Source organism: Ictalurus punctatus, chromosome 13 (assembly GCF_001660625.3).
Source record: "Ictalurus punctatus breed USDA103 chromosome 13, Coco_2.0, whole genome shotgun sequence".
NCBI lineage: Eukaryota > Metazoa > Chordata > Actinopteri > Siluriformes > Ictaluridae > Ictalurus > Ictalurus punctatus.
In genome coordinates, this window is record NC_030428.2 from 24589035 (window position 1) to 24599245 (window position 10211).

Consider the following 10211-nt stretch of genomic DNA (forward strand, 5'->3'; position numbering starts at 1 on the left):
GCACTGCATCGAAAATCTAACCCGTTTTTGAAAGAAATTGTATGCTTTGAATCCAGCTGTAGGAGTTCATTTAACACTGGAGGTTTCACTTCAGTTTTTGTATGTACCAGTTAAAGGAAATTGTACAGTACACGTTAAGTGTAAATCGTATTATTTGTGCTTATTCAAGGAATAGTACAGTGCTTTTCAACCTAATATCTATTCACCAATCCTGTAGTGAACATGTGAATATCACAGACATCATCATATAAACATGTCAGTCACAAATACCCAGGTTCATAGGACAAGAGGCCTATTTGTCATGAATTCGTAGCCATTTGAGAAATATTTTTTTCCTCTGAACAAACATTTTCCCCCAGGTCTTGTGCACTATCTAGGGTGTAATAAAAATAGAAGGGCTTCAAATAGAACAAACAGTCAAGCCAATTATTTTAAAGCTTTGTATGTATTACGGATCAGAATTCGGTTGTGTTTATAATATATATCTTGACAACTATGTCTCACATGTTGCAGATTGGTCGATCGCTTGAGGTGAAGTTCTAAATAAATAACTGTGGCTTTGAGACTAAAGTAATGGAGGCATTTCCTGAGTGTGAGAACATGACAGACAGCCTATTAACTGAAAACTCAAACAACTGTCTATATGAGACATCGAACGAGACTAGAATAATATGTAAGATTTTACTCAAGATGTTCTTATGTAGTTTTATCTAACGTCCCATCACTGGAGGCAAACAGTACTTACACAGTTTATCAAAGATTATGAGGTGTCCGTGTGACAGGTGACATGCTAATTTGGTGATGCATAAGAATAAATTCATATATTTGTGTGAAAAAAAGTATCTTTGGATGGAAAAATTTAGAGCTCCGTTTAAAAAATATTTGATTTAAGAATTAATGGAAAAATTCTTCTTTTTTTATGGATTTCAGCAAGACCTCAATTATAAGTAAATTTGAAGTAAATTATCCCCCATTTCTTTCTTAATGCAAAAATATTTAATAACCCTTGTCCATGGTAATAGTACACACTACAAGACCATGCTAGAAAAATGCTGGAGTACAACACAATTGTATTTAATTGACCTTCTCTAATTTCTGTACCAAAATGTCATGCTTTCCTAGCAACCTCCCAGTGTTGAATTTAAATCAAACTGGGCACAAATCTACATGTCACCAGTTAATACAACACTGATTGAGTCCATATACATTTACTACTTTAACAATGAATTTCAAACACTAAGAGTTTATTCACCATGGTATCTCCAGTGGCAACTGCCCGTGTGGCAGCGCTGAGAATAATCAGGTTTATTCAGTCTTTAGCCATTGAGCTTTGAGCCAACGGAAAGCTCACCTGTGTATTAATAATGCATTACAGCAGTCCTATCTGTCAGATCCAGTCAGTCATCCACGGTGTGCACAGGCATGGTGGGATCTGGGTTACTCTGAAGATACTGCAAGATTGTGACTGGTGAGGTTATTAATTGTGTTGATATTTTCTGTTACATTTTTTCTGTGTATATTTCAGATGTTTTTTGGACTTTTTTAAAAAAAAATTCATTGCAGTGCAGAACAATGTCCTTGATTATGTGCTTGACTATATGTGTTAATGTAGAGAGTACACAGTGGGGACTTGAACATGACAGTAACTAGATGACCTGACTATTAGCAATTGGGACATTTTGTAACACCAACAGTTACTGAAATGGAGTTCTTCAAATTTATAATGAATGGGAGGGTGTAAATTTGTGATTAAAAAAAAAGAAAAGAAATTCCAACCAACAATGGAATTTGTAGACTGGCCATTACAACTGTTATTTAAATATATTCCTTTTTCTGGCTCATTTCACATGAAAACTAGATTTGTTTTTGCCTGACAAACATGGAGCTTATCGGTTCAACACAACTGGCCACATACACACGGCCCAAGACCAGTAACTTCCTGCCAGCCATCTCCATAACAGCATCCAGCTACAAAAACCTCCAGCCGACCCTCACCACCAACCAGAACTCTAACTGGAGGACTAACATGTACTTCAGGAGTGGGAGTGCTATTCCATCCATCCTGCCCATATCTCAAAGAGAAAACCTGGATCTGGTTCGGGCTAAGACTATGTTCTACCCATCCAACAGGACTTCACTAATGACACGCTATACACCAGATGACTGGTACAAATCCAACCAGAACAACTACCGAGATTCAGAATCCAACAGGAAGAGTGCAGAGCGGCTGAGGAAGGACACGATCCGGTTGATCCAGGATCGGGATCAGTGCACACGCAGGAGTCAGGAGAACACCAGCAGGAACCTGGGGGAGAGGTTAAACGATATCAGCTTCTGGAGGTCTGAGCTGGGCCACGAGATTGACAATATGGTGACGGAGATAGCAGCACTGATGGAGGTGAAAAGAAGACTGGAGAGAGCGCTTGCTGAAACCGAGGGGCCACTGCAGGTGCACTCTTGTTTTGTTTTGTTTTTTACCAAATAATATTCTCGTAAACAGTGGTCATGTGGTTGTTTTAACATTATAGATGGTTCAGAATCCTTGAGTGTAGACAAGGAATCTAAATTAGCCTCTTTCTGAGATTTGTTTAGTTCACATTCTGGCACCTCTGAGGGCAAGGGTGAAGTTGTGATAATAAAACAAAGCAAACATGCTAGCAAACAAGATCACAAGACAACAACCAGGTCAGCAGCCATGAAAACAGAGTCCCAACATATTCATAAAATGCAAACCTGCAATGGGCCTGTGCAGGACTATGCTCTGTCGGGGTCACTGTGTCACATTTTGTGCATAACTGTGGATGGGCTACAATGAATACCTTTACACTAAAAACATTATCTATATTATAGATAGCTTTTACTAACTGGTAACTCATTGTATATGTGCTTGGACATATAAGTTTCTAGGAAGTTGTTACTAGTAAACATGAAACTAGAGGACACAGCCTATGAGGGCATTCTTAAGCCTCATCGTGTCACAGTGATCTGGATAAAGATTAGCAAGACAGGGTTAGTGTCAAGGGGTCAGGTTTCGTTCTTACAGACTCTGTAAGGAACAGACACTTAAGGAGACTAGTGTCATCCTGAAGTATTTGGATGATGTTGAATATATATCTTCACAAAGACACCTAATCCACAATAAAGAAAGAGGGGTAACTAGCTGCTTCTTAAATATCCTGAAATCCTCATAGGATTTCCATTCCCAATGTCACCGAGACACTTTGCATGCTTTCTGTATTGCTGCTCGATCACTTTATGCAAAATAACGTGTAGTGAAATACTTTCTCTCTTTTTTTTTTTTTTTACTGTCTCTCTTTCTCTACTTATGTACACTGGGCCTCAATGGGCACTTTTCTGCCATTTGTCTCCAGCCTTTACTTGCTGTTATGCTACACAGTTTTTGTGCGGATGCAAGTCAAAATAACTTCTGCCTCTGAAAAATGTCTTTTATTTCACCTGTTTTATCTCTATTTCATGCTTTCAGCTCTCTGTGAGCTTTACCTTTTATGGAGTTTTGTGGGCATCACTGAATGCAAATGAGCTATATGCACATGCTTTGCACATTTAGGTCTTTTTGGCATTCACCAACACTGGCATGTGAGTATAAAGTTCTGTACACTGGTGTTTCCGAAAGCTTTGTAAATCTGGCAGAAAGTTTGAGTTCAGTTTGGCTCACGCAAACATTTACACAAAACTTAACTAAAAGGATAGGTCAAATGAGGCCCATTGAATATAATATTTCCTTCATTGTATTCTTATTGTACTTAATTTATTCAATTTTGATCATTTATTTAAGCTCCTGTGTGTGTTCGTGCACACGTGGCTGTTTTGTATATTCTGTTACATGTAAACAAATGACCTGAGCCTTTCCCTTAATAGCGCATTACAAAAAAGTAATCATGATAATGAGTTTTTATTGGCCATGTATACATTACAGTACAGTGAAATTCTTTTCTTTGCTTAACCCAGCATGTCAGGAAGCTGGGGCCAAAGCGCAGGGTCAGCCATGATACAGCACCCCTGGAGCAGAGAGGGTTAAGGGCCTTGCTCAAGGGCCCAACAGTGGCAGCTTGGCAGTGCTGGGGCTTGAAACCCCTGGCCTTCTGTTCAGTAACCAAAAGCCTTAACCACTAAGACCCAAAAATACATCTAATTTCCAAAACTTAAATTCTGACACTCCAAAATCAGGAATACTACTGTCAAATACAATGCAATATTTACAAAGTGATATCAAAGCATATATATTTTTAATGAAGCAGTATAAAAAACATTTGGTTTTCCTTAACATTTATTTCATAATTGTAAAATTCTAAAATAGTCTCATACGACACAGTATACTGTAAATCATAAATGAGATTATCTAGGAGAATAAGTAAACCACTTCACTCATGTGCAACAAGCACATTTATTCAGTAAAATATTCTATTTTTTATTTGATATGCATGTGCTGTAGCTGCGGTGCCAGGTTTTAACTCATACACCGTTTCACAACACTCATAAGCACAGCAATATACATTTCTCACTTGTATTGAATTACCCAATTGTCTTGCAAATCATTTAAATAGCTAATTAATCTAATGTGTGCAAAAGGTTTGACTCCCTATCCACAGACCAAAATAAATAAATAAATAAATAAATAAATCACTGTAATGTATCTATATGAAAATCTATAATTGTCATATAGCTAATATAGTATTAGTATAATGATGGAGGACCAGTTTTTTTGTTGTTGTTGTTTTTAGGTGTCTCAGGAATGCTTGTTTCATCGAGAGAAGAGGATGTCCATCGACCTGGTACATGATGATGTTGAAAAAGACCTGATCAAGGTGCAGTATTCTACCCATCATTTAAACGTAAAAATGCTAATGAAGGTTGTACGGTATAATTAATACTCAAAGGATGTCAAGTGAGCTATACTGATTTAAGACTTTGTACTGTAATGCTAATTGTTCAGTTCTCAAACAGTGATTAGAATTTCTGTAATATGTTTTTAAAAACCTTTTTTTTTTTTTTTTAGAAATTAATGTTAATTAATGCATTATTATATTCATCCCTTGTTCAGGAAGTGGAGGTGATAAAGTCGTGTCAAGAGAGAATGAGAAGGAACTTGGACAAAGCCTTTGCACAGCTGGCGTGAGTTTTTTTCAGGGAGTAGTTTTTAATCTTCACACTGTAAAAATTCAAGCGGTGCAGAAATTGCAAATAGTGAATTGAGTGTGTGTGTGTACGTGCTTTTTTTTTTTTTAGATCAAATCGATCAGCACAGCATGAACTGGAAAGAGATTTAAACGATAAGGTCACAGCTCAGCGTATAGACGACAGGTGTCATCAGATGCGAAACACCTCGGACGGCATCAGCTACTACCGAGGCATCGAGCGCCTTGATCCCTCGTGAGGTTCACAGACATCTCATCCTCATGGGGAGGAAATGCAACACTGAATCATTCATTTTAGGAAAAGAAATCTGATAGGATGATCACTTATCCCAAGGATTATCATTTAAACTTTTAAGTTTTGTTTTATTGCATTTATGAGATAGGCTATCACTTAAGAGATAATACACTTCTTTTTTTTTTTCATTGTTTATTTACCTATAACATCATGCCCAATCGTGTTTTATTCCTCTTACACCGCAGCAATTTGCCATAGTTACATTTCTATTCCTCTATTATATTCCTATTTCTATTCTCTCTTGAAGTTAAGAAGACAAAAAATATAGTTTGTCATGTTTCTGGGAACCCGAAAATCCCCCCATCCTGAAGACTTTCCCTTTGTCGGAAGTGTTAAAGTTTAGTCTCTAGCAGTTACAAACTGCTGACACTGGAGACTCCTTCCAAATAAACATCTCCTCACAGAAACCATTTTTAAAACCTTTTATTGGAGCATATAAGTCCCAATGCAAAACAAAAAAAAAAACAACTAGCATATAAATAGAATGAGCATATAAATATAAACCTGTGATTTGACTCACAGCCAGAATTACTCTTAGAGCTGCTGTTCTAGAAAATTAATCAACACCTACAGACCAATCAGAATCGAGAATTTTACAGCACTGCGGTATAAGGAAGCAAATAAAGCATAGGACTATATTTAGGACACAGCAGTGGAGGACAGGACTATAACTTTACGGAAGGATTCAAGACAGGAAGCGCAAAGTGAAGGCCTAAATACGAACTTTTTTTCAGCAGCAGTGGGCGTGGCCATCTACTAAGAATTTGTACAGAAAGGTTCACACCGCATAAACACGTTATGGCCAGCGCAATAAAAATGTATCTCTCCTGAACAGCATCGGAAAGTTCCAATTATTAGAACAGGTAGAATAATCTTTTTCATAAATACAATGCGTTTTATTGGCTGAGAGAAAGACCAACTCAGCCATGAACGTTTGAGAAGTGTATAGAAGAGAAGAATAATGGAATAGAAGGTGAACATTCAACGCTTGTTTAATGGAAAGCCACAGGAGACCTAATCTACTGTAGAGCTCTATTTGGGTCTAGATCTCAACCATTAATAGAATAAAAGTATGTTTCTATGCTTCGGTGGTAAGTTACTAATATTTATTTTATTTTATTTTTATATGCAGTCTGAGCTTGCCTGACTCGTGGTCAAAGTTCACCGATGACAACATCCTGCACTCTCAGAGTCAGCGTGCGGCGTCACACAAGCTCCGCGACGAGATCGAGGTTCTGCTCAACATCACCTCCAACGAGATGTGGAACCAGTTCAACACTGTCAACGTCTCCTTCACCAACCGCATCTCTGAAATGGCAGATACCAAGAACAGCCTACAGGCTCACTTGGCCAAGGTGAGGACCATGACACGTCTCTCATATCTCTGCCTTGTTTAAACACGTGCATGATTAAAGACCCTAAACCATGGAGTGGTTGCCAGACTGTAACCACAGCCATTTGTTGTGAAATGTGGTCCTTTTTGAAATGTTTGCACGTGTTAGTTCTAGACCATTCCTTTGGTTAAAACTCCTGTATGATTTGTGACATTGTTATTCCTTTTCAGAAGCAAATCTTTAATCATCCAGGATCGGTCTAAACGACGATAATGGAAACCAGACGCAATGTTGATAAATTTCATGTGCAGCTGTTTTAAGTGGTGCTAACACAGCTGTAACAAGGGAATTCCTTCCATATCTTATTTTACTATTAGGATGATTTACAGACGAGAGCCAAGCCCTTTACATGAGTGTATTCATCACTGCAGGTTTCTCAATTCTCCAAATTCCTCAAGTCCATTTCATAACTGTATCAGTGTGTACCAGACAAAATCATATTACACAGACCAGCATTCAAATGGACTTAATTGTATTTTAGGCTAAATAGAGAAGCTGGTGTGTGTGTGTGTGTGTGTGTGTGTGTGTGTGGACGAATTGCACCACGTGTGTGTGATAAGCCTAGGGAAGAAAAAGCACTAAACACTGTGTACTATTGTGTAGAAGGGTAACTGCTAAGGTCACAGTAAATATATTGACAGCTCTTATCAGAAGCTCAAGGTAGCTAATAAAGTGTCATCACCTACAGTGTGAGCAGTAGACTAAATTGGATGTATAACGGGACCTGTGTGTAGAACCTTTGAGTGTAATCGAAAATATCCTCTTTCCGAGAGTTTTCCTACTTCATAATGTGCGTCAGTATGCAACCATTTTTGGTAATCCATCATTGGTAAAATTGGTCATTTAAATATCATTATTTAAGAAGATAATCTGAAGTGGTTTTGGATCCTGTAAACGTGGATATTTTTTCAAAACATTGTTTTTACGTCTCTGTTTTCAAATAAATTCCCATCCACATCAACTGCACTTTGAAAATATCTCCATCCACAAGAAAATGATTTGGAAAATGCCAACAAGAGCAGGTCAGTCCTTTGTTCGGTGCCGTGCACACACTCCTTCATACCTGTGGCAATTTATTGTACATAAAGTACCCAAGGGACAAGAGCCCTGGATTGGTGGACAATTTATCTAGCCATTGACCAGCTGCTAATCACTAAATTAGAGAGAACAAATTCATAGCACTATGCAAAGACCTAATACCACACCAATCCATGACCATGAAATTCCCCATATGTACTCGACCATAATTTAAATGCCCTCCCACCCACACACAAGTCGATCAAAAATATTGGGAGCTCTAGTCCAGTCCATGTTCATCTACAATCATGTTTCTCTAAATACTAGGTCCAAAACATGTACAACTGCCTTAGCAGCAAGCATTTTGACCTTAAAACCTCTCTACAACCTTCTGGTCACTAGATGTAATACTTGTAGATGGCATGAACATCAAGCATGGCAGGATTTTAGAATAGCAGGTTTGAATGTTATGTTTAATTTGTCCACATCTCCAGACATATCTCCTCTCTTTCCCTCAGACCCTTCAGGAGATCTACCAGACTGAGATGCTCATTGACACCTTGAAAAAGGCAATTCGTGATAAGGAGAACCCTCTGAAAGTGGCTCAGACCCGTCTGGAGGAGAGAACCCGTAGACCCAATGTGGAACTCTGCAGAGACAGCCCATATCATAGGTGCAACCTTGAAGAACCTAACAAAGTCAAAGATATGGCAAAAAAATCAGACATAATATGCTATATATATATATATATAGATATATATATATATATATATATATATATATATATATATATATATATATAGAGAGAGAGAGAGAGAGAGAGAGAGAGAGAGAGAGAGAGAGAGAGAGAGAGAGAGAGAGGAAATATATTTATGTTGCAAAAACAAAAACTGAAATTTGCCTGGTAACAATTGGAGTATATTTTTTTGCTTACAGTATACCGTCCCTTCTTTCCCCATCATCTCTCTCAGGTTGGTGAGTGAAGTGAGGGAGATTGAGGACACGATTCATACTCTGAAGGAGCGGCTAATGGAGGCTGAAAACACTCTGCAGAACCTGGTGAAGACCAAAGTGGCTCTGGAGCATGACCTCTCCATCAAGGCCAACTCACTCTTCCTTGATCAGGAGAAATGCATGAGCATGAGGAAGAGTTTTCCCAGCACCCCACGCCTGGTGGGATATACTTAGAGTCCAGAATTATTTTCATGTTATTACAGCTCTGGTTTTCTAGATCCAAGATGTCGAAAACATAAAGAATTTATTACACCTGTTTGTAGCTTCAAAATAATACATTTGCTTAAAATCATTTTACATATAACAGATTAAAATAAAAGTATTTCTGATGAGGAACATAGATAGTCTACAATCACCAATCAATTCATCTATCATCTATAAATCATCATAGAATCAAAGCTCGAAAATATTAAGCAAAGTATGTGCAAAGTATGTCCAATATCCAAGGGGATGGAAATAGAGAACAATACTCAGCCTAAAAGAGAACCTTGAGCAGATACAAACTGGTAACAATTTAAGTTCACAACTTGTTAAATAAGTAAACTTGCTGAGAGTTTTTCTGCTTATATTGACTTTCCTTGGCCATCCTCAGAATCAACTGACTGTGGTGTGAGATTGTCTCATTACGCTTAGACGTTTGCTTTGTTAAGGCACTGTAAACATGTGAATGGTGCTAATCACCTCACCTCACCTGTAGGTCTGATGTAAAAAAAAAAAAAGATATCCTGTTGTACCTAAATAACTGGACTCCCAATTTGTCCTTTATAAACATATTTGATGCTAATCTTGTCTTGGTTCCTCCTGCTACAGTACCATATAAACTAGAAAAGCTAGTTTATTAGCAACACATACTAACAAGTTTATAATCTAAGACTATTTCATTCTTTCTATTAAAATCTGTTTAAACCTAGTCAGTGTCATCATTTCCTCAATGTGGACTAAACTCGAAGACAAGTTCGACTTGAAACAGATGTTACAGCTGACGTGTGTTTGAGGTGGAACAGTGCAATCTAAAACACATGCTAAGTTTCAAACACCCACTTGTGACTTATACTTACACATATGCAGTCAGTCCTGCCAATTCCTTTCAGAGAGAACTGGCTAAGGTGCACTCAAAACATTACCAGATGACATAAATGATTTGCATATTCATGGCCCTACCGTCGTCATTAGCATATGAAAAGGTGTTCCATGAAGAAGGACGGTTTTCTGAAGACATTTAGAACATCATAGAGTTTTATCAGAATAGAAAAGAACAGATTATAACATTTTATATAGAAAAAAAAAAAGTTTGTGGTAGAAAGACAACACACATTTTACAACATAGAAGCTATA

The 10211-nt window shown here is 37.7% G+C and overlaps 1 protein-coding gene across 1 annotated transcript; it reads left to right on the forward strand.

The window, feature by feature from the left end:
• Positions 1 to 304: 304 nt before the first annotated feature.
• On the forward strand, positions 305 to 9786 carry tekt3 (tektin 3). The gene is made up of 8 exons (XM_017482731.3): positions 305 to 1468; positions 1859 to 2449; positions 4743 to 4826; positions 5063 to 5133; positions 5248 to 5391; positions 6584 to 6806; positions 8381 to 8535; positions 8834 to 9786. The coding sequence occupies exons 2-8, from the start codon at positions 1880 to 1882 to the stop codon at positions 9048 to 9050; spliced, it is 1464 nt and encodes a 487-aa protein (XP_017338220.2). The 5' UTR covers positions 305 to 1468; positions 1859 to 1879; the 3' UTR covers positions 9051 to 9786.
• The last annotated feature ends 425 nt before the right edge of the window (positions 9787 to 10211 follow it).

Bases quoted from the DNA above. Each gene is read 5' to 3' on its own strand.
- tekt3 (XM_017482731.3), top strand. From the start codon at position 1,880: ATGGAGCTTATCGGTTCAACACAACTGGCCACATACACACGGCCCAAG. The intron at 5,392-6,583 runs GTGAGGTTCACA...TTTTATATGCAG, and splicing joins ATCGAGCGCCTTGATCCCTC to TCTGAGCTTGCCTGACTCGT. The intron at 8,536-8,833 runs GTGCAACCTTGA...CATCTCTCTCAG, and splicing joins AGAGACAGCCCATATCATAG to GTTGGTGAGTGAAGTGAGGG.